Source organism: Hyla sarda, chromosome 6 (assembly GCF_029499605.1).
Source record: "Hyla sarda isolate aHylSar1 chromosome 6, aHylSar1.hap1, whole genome shotgun sequence".
Lineage (NCBI taxonomy): Eukaryota > Metazoa > Chordata > Amphibia > Anura > Hylidae > Hyla > Hyla sarda.
The window spans coordinates 134352644-134370172 of record NC_079194.1 but is presented as its reverse complement, the minus strand read 5'-3'; the positions used below and the strand labels follow the sequence as shown (position 1 = coordinate 134370172).

Here is a 17529-nt window from a genome sequence, read left to right as displayed (position 1 = left end):
AGCTGAAAAACGCCCAAAGAATTAAAAAAAAGCCAAACTGAAAACCGCCTAGTGGATCTGGTATTTGCAGTTTACTATTGACTTGCAGCTAACATCTGGCCGCTGCTTTTTTTTCACGAAAAAACGCCATGCGACAGAAGTGGAAACCTAGCCTTAGGCTAGGTTCACATTACTGAAATTCCACATGTCTGCTTGCAAAAGTTTGGTAGAGTAATTTCTGCCTCCAAAGCCTATTTTCTGTTGCAGGCAAAATTTTGTTATTTCCTCAAGTATTTCTCCCTTATTTTGGACGGATTTTCCACCCCCAATTCAAAACTGAAATTTGAAGCAGAAAACAGTGGTAGTGCACTAAGGACCAAAGTTGGGCCCCTTTTGGACTATTTGGTCACATGACCAGAACCAGGTTAAAATTCGGAACTCTGTACGGAAGTTGAAACTCTGTATGGAAATTCTGCCTGCAATCCGCTTCCAATCTGCCTCCATTTCGCGTTGGGTTAAAATCCGCCTTCCAATGAGAGTCCCATTGAAGTCAATGGGATTCTTTGGCAAAAATCCACCTGAAGAAAGAGCACCACCATTCTTCAGGTGTAAATTTAAACGCTAAAATTACGCTCACAAATTCCATTAAAAAAAATTCCGAAGTGTGAATGGGTGATTTCAAAGCTGAATTGCATGCTAAAATTCCGTAGTGTGAACCTAGCCTTAGGGTCTATTCACACAGCAGAATTTTTGATTGTGGAATCCCTTCTCAATTTAAAGCCCATAGACTTCCATGGGATTCTGCACTCATATTAAATTTGAATTTCTGCTAGCGGAATTCCGCAAGCGGAAATTCAGAAGTGTGAATAGGAGTTCGGAATCCCATAGAAGTCTATGGGCATTAATTTGAGGCAGAATTCCACAATCAAAAATTCTGCTGTGTGAATAGACCCTTATAAGAAATGTCTTCCAACATTCTCTCTAACCTTATTCTAACAAGAGAAAAGCCAGTCGCTTGAACTAAAATATTAATCTAAATTTTATTAAATCAGAAAACAAGACAAAACATGATAAGATACATTAAAAAAATAATTAAAACGATGAATCAATAAAAAAAAATGACATCACTCAGGGTCTTACAGAAAGGTGTATAATTTAAAGGAAAACTGTCAGCTTTCTTCCCCCGCACTAACCAGTTGTACTGGCTGGTAGTGCGGGGGACGCTGATCAGTTTGATCCTTACCGTGCCCGGATCCGCCACGCCGTTAGGCCTTAATCTGCCGCAGCGCCACCCAGCTCATCAATATTCCTCCCCTCTCTCTTCATTACAGAGCGGGGAGAAGAGGGAGAGACGGAGGGAGGGGAGGAATAATGATGAGCTGGGCTGAAAATCATCAGCAGATTTCTATGACTTGGGGTCTACTGCACATATTCTGCTGCAAAAAATCTTTTACTGCTAAACCCACAATAGAAAACTTACAGAAGATCCGCTTGTGTAAATGTACCCTAGGGGGTCCCCTAGATGCGGGTTGAACCTCTGGGAGGGTCACCTGATGCAAGATCAAGATCGATTGGGAAGCCGACAACAGCCCAAGTGGGTGAGTTACATCATTGATTTTATTGAGAGTTGCGCAAGTAGCGTAGCCCAAGGTTATTTCTGGAGTTCTGTAAATAGCATTGCGAAGTTACACTGTTTGCACAACTCCCGTTAAAGTCAATAAGAGCTATGTAAATTGCATAAATCACCCGCTTTGGCTGCTTGTGACTCCTCGACCACCTTCAGTGGCCATAAACGGACCAGAGGGGGATGGGAGCCATCTTTAAAGGACATAAGAACACCTCTTTAAGGGTATGTTCAAACAGAGTAAAATTCCCTAGCATATTTAATTTTTTGCACACTTCTGTCTGCAATCAGCAAAAAAGCAGCTGCAAAAATATTGTGGCCTCATATTTGGATGAAAATGCAGGCATAACATAAAATATACCCGTGAATTTTATACAGTGTAAACATATTCTAAGGCTGTGTTCACACACTGCAGTTGAGTTGTGTTTCTTATGCATTCTTTGATTGATTACCGTAAATATAAACAGAATTGTATGACTGAAATAATTTAGAATGATTGGTGTATTTTCCGACACATTTTCCTTTTTGACTCATTTGTGCTCTTTGAACAGGATTGGTAAGTTATTGCTTCAGAAAATACACTAATCTATCTTTTTTTTTTTTTATTGTTGCAAGCCTGTTTATATTTTATGTAAGTAAATTCAATTCAGCTCCATGTGTTTTTTTTTTTTTTTTGCAAGTAGACGCCTTTTGCCATGCAGTTGTTGGCAGCATGGTTTTTAACAGATGAAACACATTGCAGTAGTTTAAAAAAAAAATAAATAATACACTGTGAACACAGGCAAAAGGGGTTTTGCCTTAGGCTAAGTTTCCCCTTTTTAAAAAACATTTTTTTTTAACACCTGCAAAAACGCCAGAAAACTGCCACAGCTTTTTCCTGCGTTTTGGCATTTTTTCTGGCGCTTTTTCTGGCATTTTTCCTGGTGTGTGGAAACAGCCAGTTTTGTCCCCTGTGGCAGTTTTCTCACTACCTTCAGGTACCCCTCTATGGGTCGGATGCTGAGCGCCCGGTCCACAGAGTGTAAGGAGATGAGGAGTGATGTATATCATCACTACTCACCTCCCCGGCCGTATAGTATACAGGGGGGCATAGTGTACCTGTGTATACTATACAGGAGCCGGGAATCCTGTCACCAGACTGACAGGACTCCTTGCTCATGTAGCCCCTTTGGGCGGTATACAGTATATACAGCTATCTATAGATGCTCTGGGCCTGTTGGTACCGGCTCTTCCCGGTACCCCTATGGCGGTGGGTACCGGGGTAATATTTGGGGTTAAGTGCTAGCTGTTTTTGGGGCTAAGGCTAAGCCCAACTTAGTAATGGATTCTGTCAATAAGACAGCTTCCACTACTAAGCCTGAAAATTCTATTTAAAAAAAACACGACACATTGGAAAACATTTTTCATAAAAAAAAAAAAAAAAACTCCCCCATGGCCCTCGTTAGCCATTTTATTAAAAGACTCCACAGTAGTCCATCGAATCTGCCATAATCCTCTGCATACACGAATTTGAAACGAGAAGAAAAAAGAAACACAAAAAATGGGCTAGGACATTTTTGGCACTCTCTGCTGGGGAGATGGGAGTTGTAGTTTAGCAACAGCTGGAGTCTCCCTGTTTGGGAAGTCAGCGGTAGAAGGGTCTGTTCACATTATACAAAACATAGAATGTGAACAGAGCCTCACCCTTACCACTCTGCCTCCCATCAGTAGCTCCACCCTAATGGCATCATCACTAGGGGCGGAGCTACACGGACCCGGCAGTGACAGGAGTGAGGTATAGATAGCTGTATATAGTGTATACCGCCCAAAGGGTTAACCTACACTGTCCAGCAGTGTAAGTTAACTCTTTCCTTGCTGGGCTGGTGCATTGCATATACTATATACACATTGCAGGCTCACTAGAAGTTCTTGGTGGGCAGTATATATATGGCGTATATCTACTGATCAGCATCAGCTGTTCTCCCGGCTCTGAGTCCCGATCTATGCAGGGACATTTTCCAGTGCAGCATGCTGCGGAGGGAAGTAAGGATGCTATGTATCACTCCTCTCTGAAGATGCTGAAACTATGGCATTTTTTCTTAAAAACACCAGTCTCAGCATTGCTGCGATTTGGAAAAACTGTCAGATCGCAACAAAACACCAGGGTCAGGGGAAAAAACACCAAACCCAAAAATGCAAAGTGGGTTTGGCATTTTGCCTTTCCCCATTGACTCCCTGCTAACATCTGGCCACAGCGTTTTTCCCACAGTGGAAACAGCCTCAGTAAAAAAAATTGTCCTAGGACAGGGTTGTAGTAGAAGTAAGAAAAAACTTTGGGCTGTGTTTCCATACTATTTCATTTTTGGGCAAAAATGGGGAACAGAAAACCTGTGCAAAAAAAATGCTGTGGCCAGATGTTAGCTGGGGGTCAAGAAGGAAATATGGGGGTCAAAAGGTTTTTTGGCTCAGTGACAGTTTTTAAAAATCTCAGAATACTGAGACTATGGCGTTTTCAGGAAATCTTGGCTTTTTTTCTTCCATAGACTTATATGGGAGGAAAGAAATGCTGAATAAAATGCAATGTGGATTTAATGCTTAATGCTAAGAAAAATGCAATGGGTATCCCTTAAAGCGTACCTGTCAGATCCAACAAAAAAAATTTTTTTTTAAATATATCACTCAGTACCTAATCCTGGCCATGTACATGTAATTTTTATGTGTCTACCACCTTTATTTATTTTTTTATTACACTTTTAATTTAGCTCACTAGTCTGAATTCCTCTCAAAGGGAGGGGGCGTGGCCTCACTGTGCAGGTCTCCGCCCCCTCCCTCAGTATGCTGTCTACTCACATCTCCCCTAGCATTAGCAAAACTACAACTCCCAGCTTGTCCTCACTGACAGTAGCGGGACACAAACTGACAGTGGGAGGATTTTTCCTCTAGCTCTGAGCCCTGCACTCACAGCTGTCAATCAAGGAAGTGTGTCCATGACATAGATGATGATGGATGGACACAGCAGGACTAGTATGTGCCCAAGCAGGCAGGGGGGCAGTTGTTTGACTGGATTTTTCAGTATGAAATACTGAAAATTGTCTAATGAAAGCAATTGCAAAACCTATTGGTCTTGTATGCTTTACAACATATCAAAAGTTTTTGTATCTGACAGTGCCCATTTAAATCTTCAATACAAATTCTTGAGTCACATAATGAAAGCATCACTGTGACTTGTAATGATAAAAAATGAAGGGGAAAAAATGCAAAGAGAAAAACGCCAAAACTAAACCCACTAAATTTGAAAAACAAAAATGCATCTTGGAAGCACAAAAAGAGAAAATTAGGGGGCAATTTTTTCGGGCATTGTTTTCAGGTCAAAGAAACAAAACAAAACAAAAAAAAATAGGTTGTATGGAAAACCCCCTACTTCTCTGCTTGCTACTAGTTCAGCATGGCCATAGATTGCTATGTCACACTTACTGAATCATGCTGCATTGCTGCTAATGTAAGTGAATGGGGTTGCGCTGTGACCCACAAGTGGCCACGACCATGAGAGGAAATCCTTTTTTGATGGATACCCCATTTGCTGTGATACTGCACGAATCAAGGAGCACAACACTGCTATTTCTGGCCATGTGACCCATGTCGACACCAAAGTCATAGTGTAAAAGATCCAAACATAGAGAACAGAGCACTCACCCGGAAAACGGTAAATCAGTGGATACTTCTTTATTCCATGAATTCATCCGTCCGTATAGCGTGGTTGCGCTTCACCAGGCCCCCTAGCTTGTGACGTATCCAGACAGGCGAGCTTAAATAACACGTGATCAGTAACAAAAATTAACACAAGTGTACATAGAAGCTAAAACCATATCCTCGGCCGAGGACAGCACTCACTGAAAGAACAGGTATTCATAAAAAGGCAGAAAATTCTTGTCGGTCATTTAGACCAAGAGGATCGTTGGCCTCCAGCCAGAGGATCCAGCGTGCCTCTTTAAGCAGCAACAGTTGATGCTTGTCTCTTCCAGGGATCCCAGTCATAGTGTAGACCTGCAACCTTTTGTAGTACTACTGGTCGATTGTACCTACTGAGTGACAGCTGCGATCCACAAGATTGCATACAACTCAATGGCCCACATTTATCAATCTGTCTGAGGACAAAAACTGTCTGATATGCCCATAGCAACCAATCACAGCTCAGCTTTCATTTCTCAAATTGCTCTGGTAAAATGAATCCTGAGCTGTGATTGGTTGCTATGGGCAGATCAGACAGTTTTTGTCCTCTGTAGCTCGATAGTAGCGTAACAGAAAGTCCCAGTGTAACCCAAGCTTCATCTTTAAAATTTTGGTTTCTTGCTATTTTTTTTCTCTTGTTCTCTGCAGTTGTTACGTAGTAATATTACCTGTCTTTTCTTTCCCACAGATGCCAGTGTTGAGTTTCCTAAGTCTAGCAAAAGTAAGAAACATTCAATATTTTCCTATGTAAAATACCTTTATTAGTACTTAATATGAATGTCTGTCATGGTGTGATATATATAATACAGTGAAATGTCAGACATGATGGAGCCTGATTTAATTCACTCAGTCACATACCCCTACATAGCAATGCAGGGGGAGGGGGGGAGGGTTAAAACTTTCAACAGTATCTGCTTCCTGAGGACACAGGTACAGCTGTATGTGTGTCCTCAGGAAGCAGATACTGTTGAATACTGTGGTGTTGCCATAAACTTTCATAGGCCACAGGTGCTTCCAGCCTTTAGGCAACAGGGCACCAGAAACTCAGACACAGGCCATGTCAATGAACTGACATAATCTCTCTCACCTTCACCTTGCAGCCGGTAGCGTAGACCTTGCTGGAAGAGGTCTATAGTCTGAGCTGCTCCATTTAGTCAAACAGTAAAAGGGCACTTTAACTGTGTGTGGCTCACTAAGGGGGCACTTTAACTGTGTGGGGTCATCAGTGTGTGGGGTAGTAAAGGGGCACTATTACTGTGAGAAGGGTATTATAGGAGCACTATTCAAGCTAGTGCACATTACTATATTCAGCTGGTATTCATGCCGATTTTGAGGCAGATTCAGCTTCAAAATCAATGTGAATTCCATCTGGTATAAGCCTCGTGTTGAGCTTACAATATATGGTATTTCCACGAGTTTATGGGATTTCACACAGAGAAATTTCTGAGGAGATCCTGATGGAGCAGAAAGAAAATTTCAGCTCCAATATTTAACTGTGGAAATTTTCCTGGTCATTTTCCTTAAGTGCATACACCCTTCCCTTTAAAGCTACAGCTTAGTCACTACATGTGAACGTACCCTTGCAGGGTTAATGCCACAAAAGTAGCACAATTACTTTATAGGGCTCAAAGTTGAGCCCTATTACCATCTGGACCACTAAATGACTGGCAGTTTTTAGGTGTTAAATAGTACCTGTCTTCAACAAAAACTTTTAATATGTTGTTCATAATCATTAATGAAGACATATTGTAATATATCTTCATTAAAAAATATTAATATTTATACCAGTTTTTTCATTTTATACTTTTGGCCACTAGGGGTCACTCTTCTATGCCTGGTCTGCAGGCAGCTTCCTATGCTTTTCATAGTGAGTGTACAGCTTTTAGGACTAATGCTGAAAGGGCTCTTGTCCTTCCACAGCAAGTTCAGTACTCTCAGCTCAGGACTCGCTCCTAGCCTTAAGCAGCACTGTGAGCTACAAGCCTACAAGGCTGTCTGGGCATGCTGGGAGTTGTAGTTTTTCAACAGCTGGAGGTACCCTGGTTGGGAAACACTACTGCAGAGGGAGAGCAGCATACAGGAAGACTGGCAGAAGTAGAGTCCCGGCCAGGCTTCATGTGACATCATGCCTGCCGAGACCCGCCTCCTTCCACCCCTCAGAAAGACAGTGCTCCTGAGCTAATGAAGAGGGATAAAAAAGGTATTTCCACAGCGTTTTAAACCTCAATAAACACAGGGATAGGCATAGTTAGAGTAAGGGACAGATGGGGAGGGGGATCAGGGAAAGTTTAGTTGATGACAGGTACTCTTTAACTGGTATGAGGGCAGTGGGGGGAGCAGCATTAGCAATATTGGGGGAAGCAGAGAGGTAGTACTCTTAAAAGGGCAGCAGGATGGCAAGTGTGTAGAGGGCAAGGGGCAGCTGATAGGAGTGGAAGGTGCTGGAAAAGCAAGGAGCCTAAGTGCATGTTCACATGGACAAAAACTGTGTATAAAATCTACCCCAAAAAGGTTTCTTTTTCAGCATTGTGGTTTAGTAAGGCGGTTTAGATGGTATGGGCACTACAGCAAACTCTGCTAAGCAGTAGCCAGGTAGCCACCTCCTCTGCTAAATTAGTTGTAGTAGGAGCTGTCAGAATAGGAAGACACCAGTCACAGCTTCATAAAGAATTTCCTAAGCCCCCACCCCTTCACCATTCAGGAAAATCCTAAAGATCTGTGTTTGTTTTTTCATGTGTACATAGGTCCTTTCTCTTTTATAACTACTTGTCCTTATTTTTTGCTGTGTATGGGTGTATTAGTACTGTATATAAAGAGAAGGCGCTATGTCGGTAAACTCTTCAAGAAAACACCTATAAAATACAGTAAACTATCAATAAATACTTGACTAATAAGAATACCCTTTCACTCCTAGTTCTGGATATCTGGGATCTACTCTCCGACTACTTTGATTACAGTAAGTATTCCAGTCTAATGTCTAGTATTCCAGTCTAATATATAGTACAGTGGTCCCTCAAGTTACAATATTAATTGGTTCCAGGACGACCATTGTATGTTGAAACCATCGTATGTTGAGACCAGAACTCTATGGAAACCTGGTAATTGGTTCTGAAGCCCCAAAATGTCATCCAAAAATAGGAAAAAGGGAGGATTAAAGAAAAATAAGTAGATAACTAATATAGATAAAGCAAATCCTTGCATATAAAAGTAATAAAGATCTGCTGGGAGCTGTAAATCACTGTCTATGTCAGCGTTTCCCAACCAGGGTGCCTCCAGCTGTTGCAAAACTACAACTCCCAGCATGCCCGGACAGCCAAAGGCTGTCCGGGCATGCTGGGAGTTGTAGTTTTGCAACAGCTGGAGGCACCCTGGTTGGAAAATGCTGGTCTAGGTAGAGGACAGGAGCTTCTTCAGGGTCCTGTACAGTAAACAATGTCCTAAAAATTTAAAATGGAGCCGTCCTCACCTGGTGTCCCAAGGAGCAGCTTACCCTGGCACAGGTAAAGAGGAGTACAGAACATGTAATACCTCCCTGTACTGTAGGGGGCGCTACCAGACACCAGTAAGTGCATGCACTTCAGTAATACAGGGGTTTTACCAGTGAATGCCCATTCTGATTGGTCAGTTCTTCCGGCCATTGACACGTTTCACAGATCTGGACTGTCCGTACATTGTATGTTGAGTCTGGTTTCAACTTACAATGGTCCAGAATAGACCATTGTATGTTGAAACTATTGTATGTTGAGGCCATTGTAAGTTGAGGGATCACTGTACACATCAGAATATGCTATTCTGCAAAGAATGTTAACAGTTGATATTCCCTTAACATTCTGTATTACTTCAATGGTTCTGTTTTCCAGATAGTGAGGAGCAACAAGAGACTCCAGAACATGAAGGTACTGTAACTAAGAAGTCATCCATGACAAACATCATGGTAGAACCAGATTATTTTTAGCTGCAGCTTTATGTCCCTAATTTTTTTTAATGTTTTGGTGGCGTTATTCTCCAAATATATGTATAGGCGAGGAGCAAGGTAACCTTACAGATTTTTTTATCAGCAAAACTAAACCAACAAAGTTATAGAAGAACGATGGCATTTTAGTGGACTCTAAAGTTGTTTTAAGGTGCATTGTGTTTGATCTTAGGAGACAACTTGGCTTTCAGAGGAATCAGTTCACAATCCAGCCTCTATGATAAACTTGGAGCTTCTGAAAATGCCATAGACGGCTCCCCCGGCACCATATACTTATCTGGACATTGCTCTCATACTGACTTGGAAATAGAGCCATGGTGGAGAGTGGACCTGATGCACGTTTACAACGTCACCAAAGTAAAAATAGCCAATCGAGGTGACTGCTGCCAAGAGAGGATCAATGGAGCAGAAATTAGAATTGGAAATTCTCCAGAAAAAGGTGGAGCACAAAATCCCAGGTAAAAGGCATTGTCCTAGTAGCGTGTAAAAGAAATAGGAGAGCCTAATGCTATGTTCACATGACAGCATGTCTGCATAATCTGCCGGCACTACGACCGCACACCCAAATGCGCCATCTCATAAATGACAATGCATTCCGTGTGGACTCCACACAAAGAATAAACATGGTCATTTTTTGTGCGGACACGGAAAATGTAATTTCCGTGCCGGAAAAATCTGGCATGGAAATTCCGCGGTGTGCGCAGCAGAATCCTGTTGAATTCAAGGGGACTCTGCTGCAGTAGATTCTCCGTGCCGGATTCCAATGCCGAATCCAGCAAGGAAGTTCTGACATGTGACCATGGCCTCAGTGGTCACATAATACATGCTCCATTTTTCTCACAGATGTGCTAAAATCGAATCGCTGGGTCGTGGAAAGGAAGAGGAATATATCTGCAGGATGGTAGGACGGTATGTTACAGTCACCATCCCAGACAGAGCTGAGTATCTAACACTGTGTGAGGTGAAGGTCTATGGGACTAATGTTTCAGAAGGCTATACGGGTAAGACAATTCCGGATATGTCCAAAATGCAAACATTTGAGGATTGTCTATATCTGTTATTGCTATTGTGTAGCAAGAGGTTTATGGGCTAAGTATACTGCAAAAATGTTCTCTGGTGACATCCGATGTTAAGCCCATGGCCAACATTGCCACATTCTCTTATTAATAAAAAAAATAAAAATAAAATCTATTTTCTTTTAGATGCTCCACTGAAGCCAGAGATTGAAGAACATAGCGGTACATTTTATATCAAGTAGTTGTATTATTATTGTAAAGAGAAATATTGTAACATTTGGTATAGCTATAATCTGAGTTTTTTTTTTACAGTTGCTGCTGAGCTGAGAAATATTCTGAAACACTCAAATACTGGTAAGAATCTCCACAACTATCTTATATTTTTAAGATATTCCCCTTATCCATATAATACAATTTCCTTTTTCCTTAGCGCCTAATGTAGCAATGACTGCAACTACAACACAGTCCAGCACAGATGGGGGAAGTTCAAATAATACGATTGATGGCAACCTGCAGGAATGCTCCAAGACTGCGGTGGAGGAGGCTCCATGGTGGACCATAGATCTTGGATCAGCTCACAAAGTCTTCACCATCGCAGTAACAAGCCAAAATGACTCCAGTGCTCAAGATCTTGATGCAGCACAGATTCATGTGGGATTTTCTGCTACTGGTTGGAAGAAGAACCCAATGTATGCTTCATTGTCATCATTTGTATAGTATATATGGGAGTCACTACCTGAAATCATATAAACAATTAACCATTTTCACTAGGTAGCCATCAAGTCAAAATTAGGACTCCCTACTTTCATAGTATATTATTGTTTTTCAGTCTGTAGATAGGATGCTATAGCTAGTTTCAAACTCCATTTATATTAATCTGCACATTGGAGCTCTCAGTGAGGAACTCCACCTAATAGCAAATACATATTTCACAACCCCATCAAATGTTGGCTTACCTGACTTACTTGGTGGCAACCAATAACAGAGCATTTGAGAAGGGTCCATAGCTGAGACTCTTATTCCCATTGCCTCCTATAATTAAAGGAGTAATCTGGCAAAAATAAACGTATCCCCTATCCATAGGATAGGGGATAAGTAGCTGATCGTGTGGGTCCGAGCGCTGGGGCCCCCTCGGCGATTACCAAGATGGGACCAGGTGCTCAATGAGGAGTGAGTGCTGCAAATGGCACGCACTCAAGCAAGACCCGAATACAGCACTCTGGCATCATTGGTGCTTTCATAGAAATTACGACATGCGCTCCTCACTGAGAGAGCCAGGGTCCTGTCCTGGAAATGGCAGGGGGTCCCAGTAGCTACTTATCCCCTATCCTGTGGATAGGAGATAAATTTATTTTCGCCTGAGTTCTCCTTTAATGTGTTGAATCAGAAAATACTTTTAAGTTTGCAAGTTTAAAGGGATGTTTCACACAAGAGACTTTTCTGTCATGTCAGCCATTGAGTAAATGGGAGATATGGCAACATTCGGGAGAGCCCTGTACCAGCAGTTAAATCCTAGAAATTTGATTCTTATGGCTTGATGGCTATTGAGTAAATGGGAAGTATGAAAACAGAAGATCAGTGTACCCATTCCAATATGACTCTTATGATATGCTACATTGCTTTTTTGGTTAGCAGGAAGCTGAGGATTATTGATAGGTCCACTCTAGGACCCTAGAGTTTGCATATGTATCCTATGACATAGTCATGAGTTCAGAATATCTTCTACCATGGAATGATTTGCATGTAATGTTTTGTAGATGTGGCACAGTGTCCTCTATTGGTCCCGGAGAGACATTTTCATTCAACTGTAATGAAATGGAGGGCAGATATGTGACCATTGTTCTCCCAGACAAGGTTGCTTCCCTCAGCTTGTGTGAAGTCCAAGTGTTTGCCATCTCTGTGGATACTCCAAGTAAGTTCCTGCTTTAATTACTTCATATTAAAGTGTAACTGTAATTTCAGAAATGTGATAGAGATGTGTCAGAACTTTTCATCGATGGGGGTCTGGGTATTGAGACCCCCACAATCGCTAGAACCAGCAGGGAGAAGCACATGGGTGACTTCTCTCCACTGTCATGCACTCACCAAAGACAAGCTCAATAGAAAGTTTTAGGTGCGTAATAGCAGGGAGAAGTAGAACTAAGCTGTGCACTTTTTCCTACTGGTTATAGTGATAATTGGAAGTCTCAGCACCCAGACCCCCACAATAAAAACTTTTGACGTGTCTCAATGACATAGCAAAAGTTTTCTGAAATGATAGTTACACTTTAAAATGTACCTGTCATTTGCAAAAACTTTTTATATAATGTAGATAATAACATTGTTTGTATATTTGTAATATACAGTGGTTCAAAAATGTGTAAAAAAAAATGCTGTCTTGTCTCTCCAGCTATTGCCGTTGTGTCTCTGTGCAGAGACAAAATACAGGAAGTGTGGGTGAACAAGCAGGGCTCTGTACTCTGAGGACAAGCAGGGCTTTGTACACTGAGGACAACCAGGGCTCTGTACACTGAGGACAAGCAGGGCTCGGTACACTGAGGACAAGCAGGGCTCTGTACACTGAAGACAAGCGGGGCTCTGTACACTGAGGACAACGAGGGCTCTGTACACTGAGGACTAGCAGGGCTCTGTACACTGAGGACAAGCAGGGCTCTGTACACTGAGGACAAGCTGGGCTCTGTACACTGAGGACAAGCAGTGCTCTGTGCACTGAGGACAAACAGGGCTCTGTATACTGAGGACAAGGAGGGCTCTGTACACTGAGGACAAGCAGGGCTCTGTACACTGAGGACAAGCAGGGCTCTGTACACTGAAGACAAGCGGGGCTCTGTACACTGAGGACAAGCAGGGCTCTGTACACTGAGGATAAGCAGGGCTCTGTGCACTGAGGACAAACAGGGCTCTGTATACTGAGGACAAGGAGGGCTCTGTACACTGAGGACAAGCAGGGCTCTGTACACTGAGGCCAACAGCACCCTGTACACTGAGCACAAGCGGCGCTCTGAGCAGTGAGGACAAGCGAGGCTCTGTACACTGAGGACAAGCGGGGCTCTGTACACTAAGGACAAGTGGGGCTCTGTACACTGAGGACAAGCAGGGCTCTGTGCAGTGAGGACAAGCAGGGCTCTGTACAATAAGGACAAGCAGGGCTCTGTGCAGTGAGGACAAGCAGGTCTCTGTGTAGTGAGTACAAGCAAGACTCTATACACTGAGGACAAGCAGGGCTTTGTGAAGTAAGGACAAGCAGGGCTCTGTACACTGAGGAGAAGCAGGGTTTTGTGCAGTGAGGATAAGCAGGGCTCTGTGCAGTGAGGACAAGCAGGACTCTATACACAGAGGACAAGCAGGGCTTTATACACTGAGGACAAGCAGGGTTCTGTACACTGAGGACAAGCAGGGCTCTGTGCAGTGAGGACAAGCGGGGCTCTGTGCAGTGAAGACAAGCAGGGCTCTGTGCAGTGAGGACAAGCAGGGCTCTGTACACTGAGGACAAGCAGGGCTCTGTTCAGTGAGGACAAGCAGGGCTCTGTACACTGATGACAAGCAGGGCTCTGTACACTGAGGACAAGCAGGGCTCTGTACACTGAGGACAAGCAGGGCTCTGTACACTGAGGACAACCAGGGCTCTGTACACTGAGGACAAGCAGGGCTCGGTACACTGAGGACAAGCAGGGCTCTGTACACAGAAGACAAGCGGGGCTCTGTACACTGAGGACAACGAGGGCTCTGTACACTGAGGACTAGCAGGGCTCTGTACACTGAGGACAAGCAGGGCTCTGTACACGGAGGACAAGCTGGGCTCTGTACACTGAGGACAAGCTGGGCTCTGTACACTGAGGACAAGCAGGGCTCTGTACACTGAGGATAAGCAGGGCTCTGTGCACTGAGGATAAGCAGGGCTCTGTGCACTGAGGACAAGGAGGGCTCTGTGCACTGAGGACAAGGAGGGCTCTGTACACTGAGGACAAACAGGGCTCTGTACACTGAGGACAAACAGGGCTCTGTATACTGAGGACAAGGAGGGCTCTGTATACTGAGGACAAGGAGGGCTCTGTACACTGAGAACAAGCAGGGCTCTGTACACTGAGGACAAGCAGGGCTCTGTACACTGAGGACAAGCAGGGCTCTGTACACTGAGGACAAGCAGGGCTCTGTACACTGAGGACAAGCAGGGCTCTGTACACTGAGGACAAGCAGGGCTCTGTACACTGAGGCCAACAGCACCCTGTACACTGAGCACTAGCGGCGCTCTGGCAGTGAGGACAAGCGGGGCTCTGTACACTGAGGACAAGCGGGGCTCTGTACACTAAGGACAAGTGGGGCTCTGTACACTGAGGACAAGCAGGGCTCTGTGCAGTGAGGACAAGCAGGGCTCTGTACAGTAAGGACAAGCAGGGCTCTGTGCAGTGAGGACAAGCAGGTCTCTGTGTAGTGAGTACAAGCAAGACTTTATACACTGAGGCAAGCAGGGCTTTGTGAAGTGAGGACAAACAGGGCTCTGTACACTGAGGAGAAGCAGGGTTTTGTGCAGTGAGGATAAGCAGGGCTCTGTGCAGTGAGGACAAGCAGGACTCTATACACAGAGGACAAGCAGGGCTTTATACACTGAGGACAAGCAGGGTTCTGTACACTGAGGACAAGCAGGGCTTTATACACTGAGGACAAGCAGGGTTCTGTACACTGAGGACAAGCAGGGCTCTGTGCAGTGAGGACAAGCGGGGCTCTGTGCAGTGAAGACAAGCAGGGCTCTGTGCAGTGAGGACAAGCAGGGCTCTGTTCAGTGAGGACAAGCAGGGCTCTGTACACTGAGGACAAGTGGGACTCTGTGCAGTAAGGACAAGCAGGGCTCTGTACACTGAGGACAAGCAGGGCTCTGTACACTGAGGACAAGCAGGGCTCTGTACACTGAGGACAAGCAGGGCTTTGTATACTGAGGAAAAGCAGGGCTCTGTACACTGAGGACCAGCAGGGCTTTGTACACTGAGGACAAGCAGGGCTCTGTGCACTGAGACTCTGAGAACACCCCCCGGTTCACACAGCAGGATGATTGACAAGCTAGGAGCCTGCACAGAACCATGCTTGTTTGCCCACACTTCCTATATTTTGTCTCTGCACACAGGCAATAGCTGCAGGGACAAGACAGCATTTTTTCACCCAAAAACATGTTATGTAACCAATGTATATTACAAATATACATACAGTATAATGTTATTATCCTACCTTATATTAAAAAAAAGTTTCTGCAACTGACAGGTATGTTTTAAGTTGTCCTGTTACTTTATAACCCAGTATATATCAAAATTCATGATCTCTGTTGACAGTCTTCTTGACACTAGATAAGACAAGCACTTATACACTTCATTTGTCCCTATGTATTATAGGGGTACTCCGGTGGAAACCTTTTTTTTTTTTTATCTATAAATCAACTGGTGCCAGAAAGTTAAACAGATTTGTAAATTACTTGTATTAAAACATCTTAATTTTTCCAGTACTTATTAGCTGCTGAATACTACAGAGGAAATTATTTTCTTTTTGGAACACAGTTCTCTCTGCTGACATCTCTGTCCATTTTAGGAACTGTCCAGAGCAGCATATGTTTGCTATGGGGATTTTCTCCTACTCTGGTTGTTCTTAAAATGGACAGAGATGTCAGCAGAGAGCACTGTGGTTATGGTGTCAGCAGAGAGCACTCTGCTCGTGATTCAGCAGAGAGCATTGTGATCCAAAATGAAAATAATTTCCTCTGTAGTATTCAGCAGCTAATAAGTACTGGAAGGATTAAGATTTTTTAATAGAAGTAATTTACAAATCTGTTTAACTTTTTGGCACCAGTTGATAAAAAAAGAAAAAGTTTACCCCTTTAAAAAAATAATAATGGACTGAATGTTGTGTGTTACTATACAAAGGAAGGTAGAGCTGTGATTTGTTGACAAGAGAGCTATAAAAACCTTTTTTGCAATTATATATATAGTTAAAAAATATTCTCCATGTACAACCAAATATGTATTACCTTTGTACATCTACACCAGCTCAAGCATCTACATCTCCTACATCTACACTAGCTTAAAGGGGTACTCCACTGACCAGCATTCGGAACATTTAGTTTGAACGCTGTGTGCGCATTCTGCAGGGGTCAGTCATGCCCCCTCGTGATGTCGCACCACAATGCAAGTCTATCGAAGTGGGCGTGGTGGAGCCCCGCAGCGCACCCCAAGCATCCACAACTCCTACACCGGCTCAAACATCTACAACTCCTACAGCTACAATAGCTCAAGCATCTAGAGCTCTTATATCTACACTAGACCAAGCATCTACAGCTCCTACATCTAAAATAGGACTGAACATAAATTTTTTATTTCAGGTGGAGACTGGAATGGAGATCTTGAAGTTCAATATAATCATCATGGAGGTAAAAGTCATTCATTCTGTATTCTTAGCTGCATAAGATCATAAATGTATTGTATGTCAATACTTATGTTAAGTTTGGCAGCACTGTGGTGCAAAAGCTTAAAGCATGCCTGTCATAGTGCAAAAAAAAGAAAAAAAGTGATATGTTACTCGGGACCCGGACCTGATCATGTGCATATAATTTTTATGTGTCTCGGACCTATATATCCAGAGATATAAGCATTTATCTGCTGGTGAGTTACTTTTTCATTGTGCAGGCTGGAGGGGGCGTGTCAGTCTGTCTCCCTCACAGGAGCAAGCCTGTGCAGTCAGCCAATCAGTACTCTCTACTCTGCAACCCTTTCCTCTCTGGTTTTATGCTGTCATGTGTCAGAGGAAGATACTTGGAGCTTGCCTGCAGTAATCAGAAGACATTATGGTGAATTCATAACAGGATAAAATGTATAAATATAAGAATAGATCTTTATAAAATTAGTGCAAGGATTTTTTTAGATAAAAGTACAGCATTTTTATGAATACATGTTCTATCTGTTTTATCTTCTCCTAGTAAAGCTGGATGCTAATCAGCATAGCTGTCACTATGTGTGTCATTCATCTTTCACAGACTCCTGAATGTCTGATCAACTTCTTTGTCATTCAGGAGTCCGAGAAAGCTTTGACTATTTCAGCATGCTGGGAGTTGTAGTTTAGTAACAACTGAAGCTGTAATGTTTGTAAATAACTGTGTTAGAGCAGTGTTGCCTCCAGCTGTTGTAAAACTACAGCTCCCAGCATGTCCACACATCCTTTATCTGTAGTTTTGCATACACAATAGAAATCTC

At 43.1% G+C, this 17529-nt stretch overlaps 3 protein-coding genes across 3 annotated transcripts in view; 1 reads left to right on the top strand and 2 right to left on the bottom strand.

Moving 5' to 3' along the window:
• The window catches only part of LOC130276140 (pentraxin fusion protein-like), a 56544-nt gene that overhangs the window by 21677 nt on the left and 17338 nt on the right, over positions 1-17529 (bottom strand). Inside the window, exons 5-6 of the mRNA XM_056525072.1 lie at positions 5980-6023; positions 5276-5387 (exon numbers count right to left, since the gene is read on the bottom strand). Of these exons, the coding sequence (XP_056381047.1) occupies positions 5319-5387; positions 5980-6023 (113 nt within the window). The 3' untranslated portion in view covers positions 5276-5318. The remainder of the gene's footprint in view (positions 1-5275; positions 5388-5979; positions 6024-17529) is intronic.
• The window catches only part of PDE6H (phosphodiesterase 6H), a 239388-nt gene that overhangs the window by 215800 nt on the left and 6059 nt on the right, over positions 1-17529 (bottom strand). The gene's annotated exons all lie outside the window — the stretch shown is intronic.
• Positions 1-17529, top strand: part of LOC130276137 (uncharacterized) — a 48599-nt gene that overhangs the window by 25638 nt on the left and 5432 nt on the right. Inside the window, exons 10-19 of the mRNA XM_056525067.1 lie at positions 6000-6032; positions 8226-8267; positions 9172-9207; positions 9457-9742; positions 10128-10285; positions 10487-10522; positions 10613-10654; positions 10731-10989; positions 12058-12212; positions 16662-16709. Of these exons, the coding sequence (XP_056381042.1) occupies positions 6000-6032; positions 8226-8267; positions 9172-9207; positions 9457-9742; positions 10128-10285; positions 10487-10522; positions 10613-10654; positions 10731-10989; positions 12058-12212; positions 16662-16709 (1095 nt within the window). The remainder of the gene's footprint in view (positions 1-5999; positions 6033-8225; positions 8268-9171; positions 9208-9456; positions 9743-10127; positions 10286-10486; positions 10523-10612; positions 10655-10730; positions 10990-12057; positions 12213-16661; positions 16710-17529) is intronic.